A 21,448-nucleotide genomic window follows, 5' to 3' on the forward strand; every position below is an offset into this window, starting at 1 on the left:
AGCAGGTGAATCGCGCAGGGATTATAAAAAAACGTAAAACCCGCTGCCCATCACTCAGTCACTGCAGCGTGTGTGTGTGTTTGGCTCCAGGTCTGCATGTGAGCAGTCTTTCTCACATCTACAGAACATTCAGACCAACCTAAGATCACGTTTAAAGTCTCAACGTTAGCATGAAGCAGAAACTCACCACGTATCAACCAGACTAGACCATCAGCAAAACTATCACGAGAAATACTCATCATTTATCAGCAACAACATAACAATGTTATTAAAAAGAATCCACAGACTTATTGTACTTTAAAAATGTTGAAATTACATCAAATGCACACATTCATTTGTATATTTAGTTTTAAACATATCGTTGCTTACTGACTTGGACTGGGTGGCTGTTGGGTCGCGTTATAAATTCTGGAGTTCATGGAACGCATCAAGCAGAGATCTGATTGGCCCTCAGTTCTGTCGCTCAGCCTGTTGTTAGGTAATTTGGACCAATGGGGTTTAGCTATGGGCCAAATAAGGGAAATGGGAGGGCTGCAGCGGGAGCAGGGAATATAAACTTGGGAGACGCGCTCTCGTCTCGTCTCGGCGGGAGAGATTCAGGAGTTGCTGTATTAATTGTCCGGCGTTTGTTGCGGTCTACAGTAACCAGAATAAAGAACCCTGAAAGAGGTTAAGTGTGGGAAAGGGACACTACATTATTGTATGGCTCTTTCGAAATTACATTTCAAAATATGTGGCGTTTATGGCTCTCTTGGTCAAAAAGGTTCCCTACCCCTACCCTAATAGTTCCAACAAATATTTTCAGGTGCCCCTTTAGAAAGGATTAAATATGTTTTAAAAGAAAAAAAAGAGAAATTTAAGAAATAGCTTGAAGCTGTGATGTAGGTGCCACAATCGGCTGGCCACAAGCTCCCTGTTCTGTTCCATTCTGAAGCATCCACTTGCAGACAACCATATCCATGTATGTCTTTGTTTTCCTCGTCTGAGCTGGCTCAAAAGTTTACCGTTAAATAGCTCCAAGACTGCTCACCATTTTTGTTGCACAACTAATGTTTAGTCGCAGTTGTGAGGGGTTGTAAACTAGTGGAAGTTAGTGTAAACAGATAGATGACGAGTGTAAACCGATAGATAGTTTCTAATGAACTATTACCACTCTGCAGAAACCATGCCTTAGAAAACATCACAGGTTTTCTGATTTTGGCTAAAAAATAAAAAGGGCATAATCATAATTAAAAGACCACCGGAAATGCTTTAAGAATAGATCAAAAGATGATCAAAATCCAAGCAGATACACACATAAAAATAGTGACAAGAGCTCCTGAGATGCAGCGTAAAAGGGTAAAATACAATGGGGCACAAAAATATTCAGCCTGCCACAAATTGAGATAGTTCTCCTAACTAACATGATGAAAAGGGCCTGTAATTTTCATCAATGACAGAGGTCAAACGTTTTCTGTGAGTCTTCACAAGATTTGAACACACTGTAATTGGTCTTTGGGCCATTCCTCCATACAGATTTCCTCTGGAGCAGTAATGTTTTAGGGCTGTCACTGGGCTTCTTATGAAGGCATTCCTTCATTTCACTGGTGATGTGTTTGGGATCATATTTCATCTTCAGTTCCCTTGCTGATGGAGTTTTTTTTTTTAAATCTCACAATCCACTGGCCCATTTATTCTTTTATTTACACAGATCAGACGTCCTAGTCCCTTTACAGAAAAATAGCCCTAAGGCATGATGTTTCCACCCCCATGCTTTAAAGCAGTTACAATGTTCTTTGGATGCATCTCAGCATTCTTTCTTTTTCAAACACGACAAGCTGAATTTTTACCAGAATGTCTTATTTTGATTTCATCTGAAATCCTTGCAATCCTCCTCTGGAAATGGTCTCTAGCAAATTTCGGATAGGCCTGCACATATACTGGCTTAAGCAGGGGAACACATATGGCATTGCAGGATTTGAGTTCCTGGTGTTGTAGTGTGTTACTGATGGTAGCCTTTATTACTTTGGTCCGCAGATCATTCACTTGGACCCCAGTGCGACTCCAAAAAATTTTCTCACCATTCTTGTAATCATTTTGACCCCATGGGGTGAGATTTTGAGTGGTGCCAAACAATGTTATTATCAGTGGCCTTGTATGTCTTCCATTTCCTAATAATTGGTTCCACAGTTGATTTGTCCACACCAAGCTGCTTGCCTGGGTGTGATTAATACTGGTAACAAGCAGAGGACAGAAAAGCCTCTAAATGAAGATGTTACAGATCTGTAAGAGCTAGAAATGTTTCTTAGTAATATGTTTTTTTCCTCCGTTATGCAACATATTACTAACATAAGAGTGTTGGATAACGATGCAAAGCTGCTTTTCTGCCACAAATTTCTCCTCTGTGATCCCTTTTCAAATGGTTTGCACTTCTGTGAATTAAAAGAGACATATCCTGTTATGCCTCTTTGAAGGGCTTTTATTTTCTTTTTGTCTTTTTTCTTGCTAACTCTCCTCCAGCCTTCAATGCCAACATGTTCGGTGTCTATGCTCTCCTTGGCTTTCCACCAGTGCAGATGAGGCAAGTGAGGCTCGGCCTCAACTGTCATTGTGATAAAATAGAAAAACGCACATTAAGTAAATATTATTTTACACTGACCCATGTTAAAGATACATTTTCAGTTGATGTGACAAGTTTTCCACAGTTTCTGGGGTTAAAATCGACGAATTTGAGTGTTGGGCGATCACTTATGGAGTGGAAACTCCGGGTGAGGCTCTGGATCGCTTTGCCTCATGTCTGACTACACTGACTTATGACAAATGTTGCCGTTGTTAGATCTATTTTTCTGTTTTACTTACTCTATTATTCACTTTTTAGTCTTTTTCTTTGCACAATTCTTTTTTCTTCATTGGGAGGATTTCTTTATGCAATCCCCCCCCTTTTCTTTCTAAGCCTTTCCGTTCTTGTTGCTTTTCCTCCCCTCTTTCTCTTCGCTGCCTCACAACAGTGACAGGAAATCGAAAAAGATGGGCAGCAGTATGTGAACAAAAAAGAGAAAAGAGGAGACGGAGAGAAGCTTGACATTCATGTTTTTTCTTCTCCTGGAAATTGGAAAAGAAGGAAAGAGGGAATGGGAAAAGAGAGCAAAAGGGAAACATGAAGAAAAGACTAATAAAGATCTATTTTGAAGGATAAATGGATGCAATCAGAGCACAGAATGTGACGCAGGGCAGATTGAGGGAGTCATTTTGAGAAATGAACGACTGAGATTGAAAAGTGCAAAAAGCTTACAGGAATCATGCTGCACTTTGACTCAAAAGCATTAATTCTGAAAACACAGCAACACACATCGGTTACACATGTGAACAGCTCTGTGTGTATCACACTCACACTGCTGCAATTAAACCACCACGTGTAAGTACTTTAACAATGCTATCCTAAATGATGCTCCTCAATTTACTTCATTCATACATGTGGGCTTAATTGAATCAATAATAAATTTACACTGAAATGAAATTCAAGTAAATTATGGGACTTCTAGCTCTAGCTCAGTTATATTCTGACATAAAAAATTTTTATATGTTATATTCTGACATAAAGAAATCAGCTCTTTTCTGGGCATCCTTGAGAGACATTTTTTTCAAAGTAAAGTCAAAGGAAAAAGGAGAGAATTTTAAAAATAGTTTGGATCATCTTTGTTACTGGTCATCATAAGTTAAACACACAGAATGTGTTTATTTTTTTTACAAACGTTTGTAGTAAGAGACAAAAGCAAAAAGAATTAGGCAAATATTCATTCTTCATCTGGTCAAACAAATGTAAGGTAAAGGTTTCACTTTCACTACTCACAATAACATATTGTTATTTACATGAGTTCTTTTTGTTTTAACGGATTACATAAAAGTTCTCTATTATATCACTAATAATGAATGAGAAGAAGCATAATGTTCATTAGTTTGATATTCATTATCCCAAAAATTAAGACATTAATAAAGGAAGGCCCAAATAATAAAAATTGACCATGTCAGTAGCGGGTATTTCCATTATTTGTCACAGTAACATCTTGACAGCGATGACTCATGCTCCTCACTAGCCTCATGTTGTTGTTCTGAAGGAATGTGTTCCACTCTTTCACAAGTGCTTCATTCATCCGGTCCCAGACGTGCCCTGTTAGGTTCAGGTTAGGGGACATTGCTGGTCAAACCATATGAGGCACTTCCACTTTCTGAAGTTGAGTTGTGACTATTTTGGCACGATTGGATGGAGTGTTATCATTCAAGAACAAAAAGTTGAGGGTGTGCTGGTGGAAGTGGGGAATGTTGATGCTTTTATGATGTCTCTGAGATAAAAACATGCAGTGACTGGACCATGTACACTAGCCAAATTGGTGTTGCGCTGACTGGTGATGTCTGTCCAGACTGTTGCACCTCCTCCACCAAAGCGAACCCTGTGGACCATGTTGACCTCAGCGTAATGCTCACCTCGCCCTCACCAGCAACTCTGACAACCATCATTGAGACCATTACTGCACTGTACAGGTGACATGGCTTTGTGCTACTACAAACGTTCACAGCTGTGTCTTGGTGTCAGTGGAGTCACCTGCAACAGCTGTCTTGCATTCAAGTCAAAGTGCTGGAGTCAGTTGTGAATGGTTTGTCTGGAAACCATAGTACCCGTTAAATCTGATAAATGGGTCTGCAGCTGTGTAGCATTTGTAAAACCATGTCTGAGGCTACGTTCACACTGCAGGTTGAAATGACCCAATTCAGATTTTTTTGCCCCTGTGCGACCTGTATCTGATCTTTTCATGACAGTCTGAACGACACAGACCCGATCTTTTCAAATGCGACCCAGGCCACTTGGTTATGTGGTCCTGAATCCGATGCGTATCCGATCTTTTAAAATGCGACCTACGTCTGAACGGCCAGGCCACATGTATCCGACCCATACGTCATTGATACACTACAAACATCATCATTCTGCGTTGAAGTGGGCGGGAACGAGAACATAAACATCAACCATGGCGGACGATGCTGCTGAGACCAGTCAGTGGAAGGGAAGCGAGGTCACCGATTGGATTAATATTTGGGGTGACAGCTCTTTTCAGGTCAAACCTTAGGGCTTTTATCGTAACCGGGCGGTTTTTGAAAAAATTTCCACTGAAATGGTCTGTCATGAACTGGTGGTGGAGGACCCAAAATGCAGGAGACCAGGATTGGTGACAGAAAATAAAACATTTAATTAACAAACTGAAACATGACAAAACTGGGAGAAACAAACTGGTGACCCAGAGCAGATGACCTGACAAGGATGAACAGAAACTAACACACTTAAATAGGCTGAGGGCAATTAACTGAACTGAAGACAGCTGTGGATCATGAACCTTAAAGTAGAGTAACTGACAAATAGAAAACCAAAAACATGACCAAGAACCACTGAATCCTTACATGGTCAAGCGTGGTGTTGAACCTTTCCCGTGATGACTTTTTTTTTTCTCCCTTTCCAACCGTGGTCAGAAGCGCGGGGGAAACAAGGCGGATCCTCCTCCGGGGTTCACTTCCCCGTTCGGACCCTCAGATTCTCCGGAGCGAATTAATAAAGAGTCAATAGCATTTATTCTGGGGGAAGCCTTCTTTTATTACTGTTCTCCTTCCTCCACAACACACAACATGAATGCGCCCCCACACTGCCCCCCTCATTCTCTACCTCGCTGCACGTGCTCTCTCTTACACACACACACACACGCACGCACGGCCCCAGCCCTGCAGTTGACATCAAGTTTTCATGGCTGTTTGAATGATGATCTTGGAATGACTAACTGGCAAAATCAGCTTTTTATTCCCACAAAATATTGAAAATGATGCCCCATTGTAAAGGTTTTTCTGTTTATTTCTTTTGTTTTTTTTGTTTTGGCCCAGTACAAGTAAGACACAGTGTACACAGAGAGGTGCAAAACACAAAATCAGCTGTGTTCTATCATCCCAATACAATTGACTTCCATCCTGAAAATCTCAAAAGTTAAACAAACACTGTGAATAAGATGTCCACTTAGTTTTTACTATATTGCTAACTTATTGTGAGTAAAGTAAGTTTGTTATTCTTGTGTCAAAATGATCTTTAGTATTAAATATAATTTGACACTGAAACGCTGTGAAAATTCTGAAGTTCTTCCCTAGTTCTTCCCCAAAAATCTCATCACTTTAGCTATCCCTGTGTTGTGTACCGTTTGGTTTCTCTCCAGCAGCTCTTGAGCTGTGATGGGCTTGTCTAGGCTCGGCTTCCCCACGTAGATGTCCCCCTCCTGAGGAAAGGCAGAGAGCAGAGAGAGGAGGGCCACAGGGTTCACATAGTTGTCGTCATCCACATGACAAAACCACCTGAAAGGGAGAGATTCAAAAAAATGCAGCTGCAGTTAGTCCTGGATCTTCAAACCACCTCGCCTCTTCTGTGTTAAGCAATAAAATCCAAACAAATTGAATTTTTCATATCAAAGCTGTTGGTTCAATTTAAACATTGGCTCCAAAAACCTTCAAAACTTGTTTAAGCATGAAAAAAACATATTAGCAAGGAAATGAAAGTATTTGTATACATTAATGCCTCCAGTTTAAAGATGATGTTTGAAGTTTCAGAACCAACACAATTTTAAGGTTTTCTTTATCATCTTTATCATCAATATATGCAGCATCTTCCATGAGACAGTAATTGTGGACTGTCACATCCACAAACTTAAAAATGTTTCAAAGACAAAAAAGAAAAACACCAACTGCAAACACAATTTTCTCAGCAAAATCCATAGCTGAGGGGAGATAGACTTTGCTTTTTCTTATTTCTATTTCTGCTGTTTGACTTGACTGTGAAGCAAAGCAAAAAACATAAATGATCCATTCTTTTTTCTAAACTTAGATGCTAAATGGAGTGTGAGTCAGACTCTTTAGAATGGACTTTCTCAGAAAGAACTGACTGACACACTAAGTATCATTTCCCATGTGATTTTACCAATAGACATGCTACTAATAATAAAATCAGAGAGGTCATGTCACTGCCAACTGAAAGGTTGTTGCTTTTAAAAAAACTTTTATTTTAGCTGCAAATGAAGAAAACAAAAAGTTCATGCAAAAAAATCAATGTTAAAATAAAATTGGAAAATTCCACAGGAGACTGCTGGACAGACAGTCAAGTTTTTTCTTCTTTTGGAACAACCCCTTTTATCTTCAGTAAGAATGTCCTTTACACTACAAATACCAATTTCTTCAACCGTAAAGCATACTTTACATTATTAATGGTCCATCTTAGGGGTCTCTGAGCTAGACTCTACCTTCAGGCAAAGATAAGCATTAGGAAGCATGTGATATGTCACATTGCTATCTCTTACATTGTGATCTATACAGCGATACTTAAATGTATCGTTTTAATGTCTTTCTGCTTTTACTATGCTGTTAAAAAAGTTAAATTTTTTATGATATTATATGACTTTTGATCCTAGACAAATAAAAAGCCTTTTTCCACCTTAATATTTAAACACCCACTCCAATGACAAATTTTGTCTTGGGGTTTTTAACGTGTTCTTGTGGCATTTTTCTGATGATGGAGAACATGTATAAAGAAACTTAAGCTTAAAATTGCATTTCTGAGTATTTTTTTTTCAAATTGTTGTGAATTAGGAGCAGATAAAAAATGCAGTCTAAAAAAAGCTTTTAGTTGCTATGAACAATCTACAACTGGTGGAGCACACGCTCCCTGGTCCGCTCCTCTCTGATGCATCCACTTGCAGACAACCATGCCTTTTGTTTCCTCTTTCAAGATGGCGTCTGGCTCAAAACTGTATGGCTGATAGCTGAAATATTGCCCGCCATTTTTGTTGCACTGGTAATGTTAGGTTGGGGTTTTGAGGGGCTGTAGACTTGCGGAAGAGAGCGTAAACAAAGTCACGATAGGATAATAGCGGAGGCTTGCTCCCCATCAACAGTCCTGCTCACAACTCAGAGCCAAATGTCTGATGAACTACTGCTGCTCTGCAGAAACTATGTCCAAGAAAACAAAGCAGGCTTTTTGATTTTGTCTAAAATAATCATAATCATAATTAAAAGATCACTGGGCACACTTTAACAATAGATTAAAAAAAATGACTGGAGTGGGACTTTATAAAGACAACACTTAAGTATTTCTTAGTTTTGAAAATATGTTACAGGAGGAAAGGTTTTCTTTCTCATCCAGGTGAAAGTCTCCTTTTTGGACTTTTAAAGACCTAAAATTATTACTATTTTAGCTTTTTTTTGTTTTAGAAACTTTAAAATGTATTTATTCCCAAACTGAGGGTGTATTCAGACTAGACCCATTTAGTTCGCTTCAAGAGTTAGTCTCCCCCGATAATCCGGAACAATCCATCTTAATTTTAGTCTTAATACACACATACAGACCCTGGTCCGGGACCAGGAACCGCTCTGTGACCCATCTTTCGAGGTGATCTCAGTTCGTTTCCAATTTGACTGAGTTTTGGTCCATTCTGAGGTTCCTAAGTCTGAATACGATACGTTTTTTAAGCGGAACAACTGGACCAAACGGCCACCGTAGCCTCTGGTCACGTGATGTAAACATAGCAGAAATGTAACAGGACAAATGTACAGCAACGATTGTCGTGTTATCAAAGAGGAAAAAAGGGTCCAATTCCTTAAGTGAACGTTTATTTTAAAGGGCCTATACCATGCTATTCTAAAGCCTTTTACAGGAAACAATATCCTTATATATGCTATTAGTAGAAAGAGAAGAAAGAGTAAATTATTAATTAAATATTATTTGTTTTATTGAGTTCTTTTCCAACCCAGAAGTAAAATAACTCAATCTCTGTGGCACCAGTTTTCGCTCCAGGTGGGTGCCGTTCAGTTCATGTCAACCTAGAGCTGTTTGTGTGCCGGCTTGGTCATTTTTTCACACAGACGAGAGGCGTTCGAGTTCCTTGTACTGCTGTTTAATGTGGTGTTCCTTTCTTTAAACTTTACACCGCATCAACATCCGTAGAACTAGCAAACAAAAGTAATAATTAACTATAACATATGAATTGCACATCTTCATACCAATAATGCAAAAAATAATACACATACATACCACTTTGGCCTGCTAATGAACCAACCGGTGAACTAAAACACAAAAATTCTTCTTAATTGTTCTCTTATTGCCGTCTGTCGTGCTGACTTTGCATGTGCTGCTCTTATAGGAAACAGGAAGTGCCTATTACAACCTGTAACTGAACTCAGGTAAACTAAACATTAAAAACTCTTCAAAATTAAATCTTACTGCTCCTAAAGCTTCATAGGTGTGATATAAAATGTAGAAAATACAAATATTTAAATCTACAAATTAAAGAAAAATAATTAAAAACGTTTTAGGTAGCACTGCGGCAGAGCGCCCTCTGCTGTCAAAATAAATAACTACTAAGACATCAACTGCTATACTCCCACCATCACAATACTAACAGTATGTGATTCTGAATAGAAGCTAATACTATAAATAAGCATTAACAAATACTACTCTGCTTCAAGTAAGAGAACAGTCTTGTGGACTGGTCTTTCCAGAACAGTCTTGTTGGTACGTGTTCCTCCTTTATCTTCAGTAGAGTCACCAAGAAGAAGTTTAACCTTTCTGACCTTGCCGTCGGCTCCTGGAATGACTTCTATGACTCTGTGTTCCAAGAAACCAGTGGAAGCTCGCCACTCATCTTGTAGCAAAACGATGTCGTCCACCTTTGCATTTCTCCTGGTCTTGTTCCACTTACTTCTCTGTTGCAGATTTAACAAATATTCCTTTCTCCATCTAGTCCAGAACACATTTGTCAAATACTGCACTCTTTTCCATCTTCTCTGCAAGTAGAGATCCTCTTTAACGAATTCTCCAGGTGGTGGTGAGATTACTGTTGATTTCATCGTCAAGATGTGATTCGGGGTCAGCGCCTCAGGTCCAACAGGATCGTTGAGGAACTCCACAGTTAGTGGTCGACTATTCACCACAGACATAGTCTCATACAAGAATGTTCTCAGTGATGAAGTATCTAATCTTGAGGCAGACTCATCAAGAATAGAACTCAAAACATTTCTTATTGTCCGAATTTGCCTCTCCCAGACACCTCCCATGTGGCTGGAAGCAGGTGGGTTAAAGATGAAACTTATACCCAACTCTTTCGCCTTCTCTTTAGAAGCTTGTGTTAAGCTCAGGAACTCATTCTTGGCACCAACGAAGTTAGCTCCTTGATCACAATGGAGTTGACTGACATTGCCCCTTATCGAAATGAAACAACGTAGTGCATTGAGGAAACAATCTGTGCTGAGATCGTCCAGAACTTCAATATGAATAGCTCTGGAGCACATGCATGTAAACAAAAGTCCATACCTCTTCATCTCCTTCCTTCCTTCCTTCACATAGAATGGTCCAAAGCAATCCATTCCGCTGTATGTGAATGGAGACATAGCTTCCGTTCTTTCTGATGGCAGGTCGGACATCTTCTGCTCCTGACTGTTTTGTCGATATTTTCTGCACTTGACACACTTGCGTATAAATGATGCAACTTCACTACTGCAGCTAATGATCCAAATGCCATTAGCACGTATTTCATTGACCGTCATACCCCTTCCCTGATGATGAATCTTTTCATGGAAGTGCTTTATAAGTAGACGTGACACATGATGTCCCTTTGGAAGTATGGCTGGGTGTTTGACGTGTGGATGGAGTGATGCTTGCGAGAGTCTTCCTCCCACCCTCAAGACATTGTGCTCGTCGAGGAATGGGCTTAATTGATGAAGCTTGAAGTGAGAACCCTCCGCTTCTTTATTTTGCTTTAAAGACTTGATTTCCTCATCAAATGCTTCCTTCTGCACAGAGCGTATTATGAACTCCTCCGCTTCTTTCCTTTCTTCCAGCGTGCTACTTTCATTGGACATTGCCTTGTGGTTTGTTGCATATTTGGCTCGTCGCTTCAATCTTGCTATTGCTTTCACAACTCTTTTCCAGTCAGAAATTCTTTGTAGTCTGTCAACAACTGACTTTTCTTCTCTTGCTTCAACTGTGAAGACTTGCGCTACCTTGAATTCCGGATCTTCTGAGTTGATCTCTTTCATTTCAACTTCTTCTTGAGGCAGTTCTTTTTGCCATAAAAAACTTGGTCCTGTGAACCAATTAGACTCCGCTAATTGTTTTGTCATTTCTCCTCGAGATGCCCTATCAGCAGGGTTTTGTTCAGAGGCAACATATCGCCATTGACTTGGTTCTGTAGTTGACCTGATTCTCTGTATTCTGTTGGCAACAAATACATGGAACCGTCTGGCGTCATTGTTAATGTAACCAAGGACAACCTTGGAATCGGTCCAGTAGTATTCTTTTAAACCTTGAATGTCCAACTCCTTTTTTAGGAAACTCGCAGTTCTGACAGCTACTACTGCAGCTGTGAGCTCCAATCTTGGGATGGTTGTCACCTTTGTGGGAGCTACTCTGGCCTTTCCCATTATGAAGTTGCATTGTACTTCTCCTGTCTTAGTTACAGTCCTGAGGTATGAGCACACGCCGTAACCGGATACACTGGCATCAGAAAAACTGTGTAGCTCACACTGCTGAACGTGTTTGAATGTTGAGGTGATGTAGCATCGAGGTATGTTTATGGTTGGCAAGTTCTTGAGGTCTTTGAGCCAGGCTTCCCATTGTGGTTTGAGGTCTAGAGGGAGCGGCTCATCCCAACCCAGCTTTTCTTGACACATCCTTTGTAAAATTCTTTTGCCGACCAGAATGAATGGGGCGACAAATCCAAGTGGATCAAATATAGATGCCACTGTGGAGAGCACTCCTCTTCTAGTGAAGGGATTGTTCTTTACATCAACTTTGAAGCTAAATGTGTCAGACGTTACGCACCACTGGACTCCTAAGGCCCGTTCCATCTTTGGTTCTCCCAAAGCCAGGTCCAGATCAGTATCTCCTGCTGCACGTTCTTCTTTGGGGATTGTGGCGATCACTTCTTTGCTGTTACTGATGAACTTGTGCAGGTGCAACTTTCCTGTGTCACAAAGTTCTCTGGCTTCTTTCACAAGGTGAATCGCTTCTTGCTCTGAGTCTACAGCAGCCAAACCATCATCTACATAGAAGTTACGTTGTATGAACTTCACAACAGCTTGACTAAACTTGCTTGCTCCCTGTGTGGCTAGATGCTTGAGCCCGAAGTTTGCACATCCAGGTGAGGAGGCTGCACCAAACAAGTGGACTTTCATGCGAAACACAGATGCTGGATGTTCCATGTTGCCGTTTTCCCACCATAGGAAACGAAAGTAATCTTGGTCTTGTGGAGCAACATGAAATTGGTGGAACATGCGTTCGACGTCACACATGATGGCCACCCGTCCTTTCCTAAAACGACACAAAACTCCCACTAAAGTGTTAGTTAGATCTGGTCCTGTCAAGAGCTGCTCGTTCAGTGATGTGTTTTGGTACTTGGCTGATGCGTCAAAAACAACTCTGATCTTATTCGGCTTCTGGGGATGATAGATGCCATGGTGAGGGATATACCAAGCTGGTAGGTTGTTTATTTCATCTTCCGGAACTTTCTCAGCATCTCCTCTGACTATTATGTCTTGCATAAACGCCACATAGTCGTTGTAATAATGTTGATCCTTTCTCAAACGTCTTTCTAAGCACTTCAGTCTGTGTTCTGCACAAGCCTTGTTGTTGGGTAGGTCAGGTCTTTCTTCTTTAAAGGGTAACGGCATTTCAAAATGACCGTCTGCCTTTTGCCTTATGCCTTCCTTTACTTTAGACAAAAACATCATGTCTTCTTGTGACATTGATTCTTCTTCAGCCATGTTTTCAACAAAGTCCTTTTCCAACGCTTTGATTATCTCAGCTGGAACAATCATTTCCCTTACTTTGTTTCTCTTTACAAAGTGGACTTGAGTTTTAATTTCTGGAGACGACTCAATTACTGGTAAGACTTGTTTTACAATAACACGATGACTGACTCCAATCTCATCTTCATAGTCGCTTGCAGAACAGCTGTAACCAATAATGCTCCAACCAAGCAGAGACTTTTGTGCGAAAGGCTGGTCTCTCTCCCCGCTGATTACTTCTATGGGAAGTAACGCTTGAGGACAATTATATCCTATGAGCAAGCCAACTTCACAATCAAGCTTGGGAGCCATGTCCTTTGACAAATGCTTTAGATGGGGCCAATTCTCTGCTGTCTTGTTTGTGGGAATATGAGATCTGTTGGCAGGAATATAGTCTCTGGTGTAGGTTGTTGGTAACTTGACTCTCAATTCTGAGTTCATGCCTCGTACTTGTAGGTCATTCAGCTTGTGACTGGACACAACCTTAGTTTTAGATGTTATTGTGGAGATCTTGAGCTTGACTGGCTCTGATGTGGTATTGAGTGACTCTGCTGTGTCCTTTAGAATGAAGGTTGTATCGCTTTGAGTGTCAAGCAATGCATACACCAACTTCTCCTCTTGTGGGTTGTCTTTGGTAGAGATATAAACTGGAATGACTGAGGAAGTGCAACCTTGTAACTGTTGTTGCACCACTCTGTTCGATGTGACTTCCTTAGACTCTTGCTTGGTTTCTTGTTCCCGTGGATTAGGCACATTTTCTTTCACTTGATTAGTCTTTAGAGCTTCTTGATTTGTCTTTGGATTTTGTTCTTTGTCTCTTTTCTCTCTTTCTTGGTGTAAACATGTTGGGTGTGGCTTTTGGCATTTATCACACACGCTTCTGGAATAACAGCTTTTGGAGTTATGGCCTGACTTGAGACAGCCAAAACACAACTTCTCAGACTGCACAAACTTGATTCTCTCTTCGACTGGGTTTTCCATTAATTTCCGACATTTGTGGAGTGAATGACCTGGTTTCTTACAGAAAAGACACGTCTTATTTGGCTTTTCACTGGTACTTGTACTCAGAGTTTTAGTATTCAAAGCGTGACTTCTTTTTGGCTTGTCTCTAAGGAAGTGGTGTTGTTCTATGTCAGATGGCTTTAGTGCTTGCAGTGAGGTTATAGGATTGCATGCGATTCTTGCTTCTTTGTTCAGAAACTTGACAAAATAACTGAAATCAGGGAACACTTTATGTTCGTCCAGGAATTTTGTCACTGTTCTATTCCAACGTGCACTCAGCCAATCTGGTAATTTTGCTGCGATTCTCATGTTTTCAACACAGTCATTCAGCACTTGTAAGCCTTGTACGTACGGAATTGCGGACTCGACACTGCTCAAAAAGTCTGCAAACTCACGTAGATCTTTGCTGTCTTTAGTTATTTTTGGCCACATTTGAATCTTGTCTCGATATGCCTTGCCTATTACAAAGGGATTTCCAAATCGATCTTCAAGTGTGTCCCAGGCTGCAAGATATGCTGTGTCTGTTCCAACTAAAAAGTGACCTTCAATAGCCTTTTTTGCTGAACCTCCAACATACTTTCTTAAGAAAAAGAGCTTTTCATGTATGGGCAGGTTTTTACGGTCCACTAATGTTTGAAAGGACAGCTTCCAATCATTATACTGCAGCGGATCGCCTGTAAACACTGCTGGTTCAGGAATTGGAATTCTGTTAGCCGTGATAGCTTCAGCGAGTGTCTTTACAAGTTCGATGGAAGCCACTTGTTCAGAAGAAGAAGCTGCAATTTGTGTTACAGATGCTTGAGGAGGAGCATGGCAGCTTGAAGGAATCATGGGTTTAGATGGGATGAAAGGTCGTGAATGCACATTAAGGAAACTTGGTAGTAGGAGAGAACTGTCCTCTTTTACTTGTGTGTGCATAAGAGGCTTTTCTTCATCCTCATCTTTAATACTTTCAGCGTAAACTCTTAACCTTGCTTGTGCTGCGTTATGCTTTTGCATCTCTTTTAATAGTTCCACTTCTTTTCTTTTCTCCTCCAACCTGTTTTTTATTGTTGCACTTTCTGTTAGAAACTGTGCTCGTTTTTTTGCATCTTCAACTTCTAGTTCTCTGATTTCTTCTTCACGTTGATGTTGGGTTTTCATTATTTTGATGACTTCTTCTGAGGCGGCTACTTCAGCTGCTGCTAGTTGTCTTTGTACTGTGTCAGAAGATGACCGCTTGGACATATCAGACATGACCTTTGATTTGTAAGACATGCTTGAAGAAGTACTACTTGAACTACTGTGAAACACTGATTCAGAATCTGGCCAAGGAATATCTTCTGGATTGCCATCTTGTTCGAGTAAACACTGTGCTTTAGCTTTGGCTGTGTGACTGATCGTATGGCACATGTCACATTTTCTTCTTATTTCAATGTCTGGACTTCTAATTTGTCTTATTGAATCATAGATATTGCAGATGTCTTTCTGAAACGTGTCTATTGTGTCCACAGCTTCAGCGATTATTTCTATGTCTTTACCTCTCATAAATCTCCTGAAACAGTTTATGTGATACTTCCACTTTTTGTATAGACACTCAAATTCTTTTGTTAAATCAGTCAGGTGAGCTTCTTGCAGAGATTTTCCCTTTTCAGTTAGTGTGCGTTTGCGCTGACTTTTGCGAACTGCTGTTTGTTTACTTTCAGCTGATACTGATGTTTGCAGAGTTTCTTCTCCATCTGACTGCTCATTATCATCATCTTGTGTTTTACATTCTGCACCGTCTTCCTTAGTGCGCCCTTCTGTATCCTTCTCCTCATCTGCCATTTTGAGTGTAAATTGTAGCTTGTAGTTGTCTTAAGCTTGATATGCATTCACTTTTTGATGCCTCAGCTCTCTATCTTTAGCTTTCACATGCAGCTGTCTAGTTTTGTGCTGCTCCAAAAAATGCACTTTGGTTCTTGTTTGTCTAACTCTCACTTGATCACTTTACCTTAGATTTTGCAGTGCTTCGTTTGAGCATGTGATCCTTCCCTTGTATTTGCAGCTTCTTGCTTGCAGCTTGCTTCAGTCCCGACAGTGCTTTGCCTTCTCCGGGGCAGTAAAGTGTTCTACTGTGCCGGCTTGGTCATTTTTTCACACAGACGAGAGGCGTTCGAGTTCCTTGTACTGCTGTTTAATGTGGTGTTCCTTTCTTTAAACTTTACACCGCATCAACATCCGTAGAACTAGCAAACAAAAGTAATAATTAACTATAACATATGAATTGCACATCTTCATACCAATAATGCAAAAAATAATACACATACATACCACTTTGGCCTGCTAATGAACCAACCGGTGAACTAAAACACAAAAATTCTTCTTAATTGTTCTCTTATTGCCGTCTGTCGTGCTGACTTTGCATGTGCTGCTCTTATAGGAAACAGGAAGTGCCTATTACAACCTGTAACTGAACTCAGGTAAACTAAACATTAAAAACTCTTCAAAATTAAATCTTACTGCTCCTAAAGCTTCATAGGTGTGATATAAAATGTAGAAAATACAAATATTTAAATCTACAAATTAAAGAAAAATAATTAAAAACGTTTTAGGTAGCACTGCGGCAGAGCGCCCTCTGCTGTCAAAATAAATAACTACTAAGACATCAACTGCTATAGTTTGCAGCGTGTCTTCATCTCGCCCACGAAAACAAACTACATCTGAACTTTTGCAAAGATGGATATGAATATATATAAGAAAAGCATTTTTGCCAAACACTGCTAGCTCAATGGGGAAAGTGGGTGTTTGTGCTAGCCTAGGGGCGGGGCTGGCAGCACAGACTCTTCCTCGAAAGGGCTGTTTTCACTGGTCTATGTCACGATGTGAGAAGCCGCTCGTTTTTGTGGATTGAGAGGGGCTAGTGCTCAGAGAGCAGGTTTTTTGAGGAATACTCAGAAATGCGTGAACAGATCAAAATACTGCTTTGGGGTTCCTTTTTGTGAGGAATAAACATTATAATACACTTAAAAGCTCAAAAAAGTGATTCTGCATTGCATATGCCCTTTAACACAGCTAAAAATGCTTATTACATGCTTTTCAGTGTGTTGTTAAGCATATTCCACCTGGCACTACTGTGACACAATCCTGTAATCTACATTGTTTTTTCTTTAATAAAATTCTCTTAAAATTAATTCCATAACACTACAACGATAAGACACAGAAACTCAGTTAAATTTGGTCAGATGAATGCAAGCTCATTAAAACAACTTTTTTTTTTTTTTTTTTTAAACAAAACATTAAAACAACTTTTAACGTGATACACATTGCTTCTCACTTTTTTCCCGACAATCTATTTATCATAAATTCTTATCAGTGTTCTGTCTTATCTGTCTTCTTGGCAGTAACCGCCCTGCAGCAAGCCTCAGCTGGACCAAAGTAGCAAGTAAAATGTGTTGAGCCTAACATTGATACAGGTGTTCAAATTGTTGGGCAAAATATAAAGTTTGAGTGAACTATTCCGACAAGGACTGCAAAGTTTAGGACTTCCATAATTTCTGTCTCTAGTCACTTTGCCACACCCTCATAATTCCTGACCAATGAGTGAAGACATTTTTTGTCACATGGTTTTGTCTACAAGCATTGGTCCAGAACAGGAAAGTCAGCTTGACAGCAGTCTGAATACAAACCAAACACAAAGTTCAGGACTCAATCCGGTACAAGTTAAGCGGACTCCGTCTGGACCAGACGGCTTTTCAGTCTATTTACACCTTGAGTTTCTGGTACTTAATTTTCTGTAGCATGCAGATTTCCTTAAACAAAATCGCCTGCAGAAAAAGTGATAGATCATACTGAGTTTCACCTTTTGTCTGAGGCCATAAAACCGTCGTATTCTGCAGACATCTTGCATGACAGCGCTTGCTGACTGTGATCTGAGTGGCAGCCAGTTACCACCATGTTATAACCTAGATGAAGAAAGGGAAAATGAAGAGCAATGTCTGTTGAGTGCTTTTCAATTCAAATGTATTGCACAGGACTGCAGCTGCACATAATGATGAACTTTTGTACAGTATGCTAATCAATAACATTTTCTTGTTGATTGGTTCCAAAAGAGCTCCACAAAGGAATAGAAAGATGAAGGACTGATAGTTTGAGAGAGACTGAATGGAAAAGGGAGAAAGTGAACAATCGAAATAGAAAAGTGGAGGGGAAGATTAATGCTACTAGAGATTGCTGTTTGGGAAAGAAATCGGGCGTAGAGAGCAGGGCGGAGAATATGTATGTGGAGGCTCAGACATAACTCAAACGTGGCGGCTGAATTCCAAAACTGCAAGCATCAATCTTTCGCACTCCTCTCCTAAACTCTCCACGAGCTCACAGAGCCTGACTGCACTGCTCACATATGCACAGAGTCAGTCACTGATGCATGGTAATAAGGTCTGGCTTGCAGTTTGTTTTTAAACTTAGCTGTCACATCAGCTCATGAAACAGACAGGAAGTGAGAAGCTTATCTCAAGCATTACAATGGAAAATGTGCCGCTGTATTATTGGAAGCACTAATAAATAAGTATGGTTGTTTTTTGAGAGCGTTATCTGTGTTAGGAAGTGTGTTCGTTTACCAGACTGTGTTTTCCTAGATGGATGGGACCTCCTGTGAGGCAGCCTTTGTTATGATGAAACCAAGAAGTGACTCTTTGGCTGTGATTTACTATGGGTGCAGTTCACCAATTAACCACTATAGAAAGCTAGTCCTGTTGACTCTAATGTAAATGGTCCAAAAAAAGAATATGAATAATCCTTTTTAGAGTTCTAAAGCCTTTGTTGTGTTTCTAAATACATGAGTTTTTATGAATCTCTGTTTATTTTATATTAAACATTGAAAGTGTGTGAAAACAAAGGCTTGCTTTAGACAAATCAGACCTTAATTTTGAACACCACTAAATGACTAAGTCACATGCACCTGCACAGGGAGCTGACCTGTACCCAACCATTCTAAAAAGTGGATCTATTAAGAACTGAACAGAATTATTTTTTTGCTTACCTTTAGATCTCAAATCATCATCCTCCGTGTCCGTGAAAATAAACGTCTGCACACACAAAAGAATAGTTATTTACACAGCTTTGATTTTTCCTCTTCAGCAATTACAGATTCTCATTGGTGAGCAGACAGAAGCAAATGATAGACTCAACCCATCAATAGGGTAGACAGGAGCTAGGTTTTTTTACTCCTGTTCAGTTTTTTTTTTTTTGGTCTGTAGTAACTTGTTTGTTTAAGTTGTTTGTGTTTCTACCATGACACCAGGGGGGTATTCCAGAAAGCAGGTTATGCTAGCTCCCACGGTAAGTTTGAGGCTAAGGAAGTTGATAGCCTCAGCTTTCGGTTCCAGAAATAGAGGTATGTTTCAGGGTATGTCAAGTTGCTATAGCAACTCATGCTCTGAACATAACCTGGTCTGAAGCAGGTTTAGTTGAAGATTAGTTTGTTTTGAGAGAGGTGAAACAGCATGGCGTGTCCATTTGAAGATGATTTAGTGGATGAAGAAGCTCAAATAATACTTTTTCCACCATGAGAGGGTGATAAGACCACATAGGGATGTTTGAAAGATAAACTTTTTACATTGTTGAACTAACTTAATTATTTGCTTCAATTAAGATAAATAATTTTTTTGTTTAGTCAGTTTGAAAATAACACTTAGTTTTCAGACAGTTATTTTACTTTCATTCAAATTGATTCAATTCAGTAGGTGTAACTTTGGTGCTGCTGTTAGATCGGCACCGCAAGGGATTGTGGGATACCATTCCCTTTGCCTGTCTGGACGGATTTGGGTTTAAGTGTGGGTTTTTGACCAAATGTGTTTAGTTGTTTAGCTGTTTTACTTTGTTTTACTGTGTTTTGCAGAGTTATTTTGTCCTACTTTGCTTTAGTCTATGCACCATGAGGGAGAGGGAGGGAGAGGATGATGAGTTTATATAGCCCCCCTACAGGCAACTACTGTAATAACAATGTTGGAAAATACCTAAAAGAATCTATATGCAATGTGCACATTATTTCGTTCTTTTTATTGTTATAAAAATGAGCATATCTGCCGGCTCAAACTTAGACATATGAGAGTTCAAAAATTATAATTTATTAAGATGGAAAAATATTAATTGAATTGGAGTAATACGACATTTAGTTAAATAAATATGTAAATTTGAGTTGTATAAAAAATTATTGAGTTTTATAGACGTAATAAATTAGGTTGAATAAATTTAACTCAATTACTTGTTACCAATAGAAATAATTTATTTAAGGATGAAAAAATTGGATAAGTTTTATATATATATATATATATATATATATATATATATATATATATATATATATATATATATATATATATATATATATATATATATATATGCCTCACAAGGAAAAAGGAAATAAGATCAGAAACTCGTGCGTTTACTTTGTCTGTTCTTCTACTACAAGCAGAAACTCTTTCTTTTGCGGATGCGGCCGTATTACTTTTTTGCTGGACGTATAATCTTCATACGCCGTCATTAATCTCAGACTCTGTCTCACTGAAGTATAGCGCTCTCTTTTTTTCACCACGCGTTTCCATGGTGACTCCGGAAATCGGCGATCCATTGAGAATGTCTTTATGTACATGCCGTGCACGTGCATTAACCCAGGGTTACCAAGTCGAGCGAGATTACGCCAACTCATATCCGGTCTTTTGGAACCGACATACCCAGAGTAAGCAAGTTCAGGCGGATATCAGCCAGAGTTCAGGCTTAAAGTCAGGCTAGTTTAAACATGCTTCCTGGAATACCCCCCTGATCCCCTTATCAAACATAGCTAGGTAGCTAACATTTTAGCAGAAAATAAATCCTGATCACACACATTTACTCTGTATGTTTTGTCTCTTCCATCACAGTATTCAGTCAGCCTGAGAAACGAGCAGATGTGTAATGAATTACTGACATCTGGTGGTTCAGGACTGCATGAGTTCTATCCATGTTTTCTGGGATTATATAAATTTACTTTTTCTTAATCCCTTTCAAGCCAATAATCTAAAGTGACATGTGTGTAGTACAGCCTACATTACTGCACGTCTATTCATTTACGATTATGAATAATAACAGTTTGGTAGATCTGTGTTTAGAATTTTTTTTTTTTATTATTTATTATGCTTGAAATAAACCAATAAATCAAATCAAATCTATTCTCAAGACGTGAACCTTCAAACCAAGACCTACTACAAACCTGTAGAATTTTCTTTTTCAGAATGTTAGGATTATTGTTGAATAATTTATTTTCAAAATAGTACATTTGTACCAACAGATATAACTGCACCTACACTAAAAAGTAAGATTCAAAAACATTTGGAAAAAAAGGTTAAATTAAGATTGAAATCTGGATACTCTAAAAGTAATCTATGATAATCCATGACTTTTTTCCATTTTAAATTGGGAATAATAATGTATAGTAACATCATGGGGACTGATGTTTTGCTAAACAAACATTTTGATTCTTTGTAATGACAGAAACTTTGGGTTCAAAAACACAGATATTCAAAGTTGTTCATATAGGGGCCAGAAGAGGGAGACAATGTTGAACTCTTTCTTAGATGTGAATTCCTGACTCCATTCTTTACATTTAGGCTGTTTT

The 21,448-nt window shown here is 39.3% G+C and overlaps 2 protein-coding genes across 3 annotated transcripts in view; both read right to left on the reverse strand.

The window, feature by feature from the left end:
* LOC101155324 (beta-1,3-N-acetylglucosaminyltransferase manic fringe-like) overlaps positions 1-21,448 on the reverse strand; it is a 38,153-nt gene that overhangs the window by 8,558 nt on the left and 8,147 nt on the right. For both annotated transcript variants that reach the window (XM_023959192.1, XM_023959197.1), the window contains exons 2-4: positions 18,836-18,881; positions 17,657-17,759; positions 6,204-6,357 (exon numbers count right to left, since the gene is read on the reverse strand). In XM_023959192.1, the coding sequence (XP_023814960.1) occupies positions 6,204-6,357; positions 17,657-17,759; positions 18,836-18,881 (303 nt within the window). The remainder of the gene's footprint in view (positions 1-6,203; positions 6,358-17,656; positions 17,760-18,835; positions 18,882-21,448) is intronic.
* LOC111948011 lies at positions 9,401-15,800 on the reverse strand. The gene is made up of 2 exons (XM_023959186.1): positions 10,361-15,800; positions 9,401-9,787 (listed from the first exon to the last, which is right to left on the reverse strand). The coding sequence occupies exons 1-2, from the start codon at positions 15,640-15,642 to the stop codon at positions 9,502-9,504; spliced, it is 5,568 nt and encodes a 1,855-aa protein (XP_023814954.1). The 5' UTR covers positions 15,643-15,800; the 3' UTR covers positions 9,401-9,501.

This window comes from Oryzias latipes, chromosome 1 (assembly GCF_002234675.1).
Source record: "Oryzias latipes chromosome 1, ASM223467v1".
NCBI lineage: Eukaryota > Metazoa > Chordata > Actinopteri > Beloniformes > Adrianichthyidae > Oryzias > Oryzias latipes.

Coding starts and splice junctions, on each gene's coding strand:
- LOC111948011 (XM_023959186.1), bottom strand. CDS start 15,642: ATGGCAGATGAGGAGAAGGATACAGAAGGGCGCACTAAGGAAGACGGT. Junction 9,788..10,360: donor GGAAGGAAGGAGATGAAGAG/GTATGGACTTTT, acceptor GTTCTGGACTAG/ATGGAGAAAGGAATATTTGT.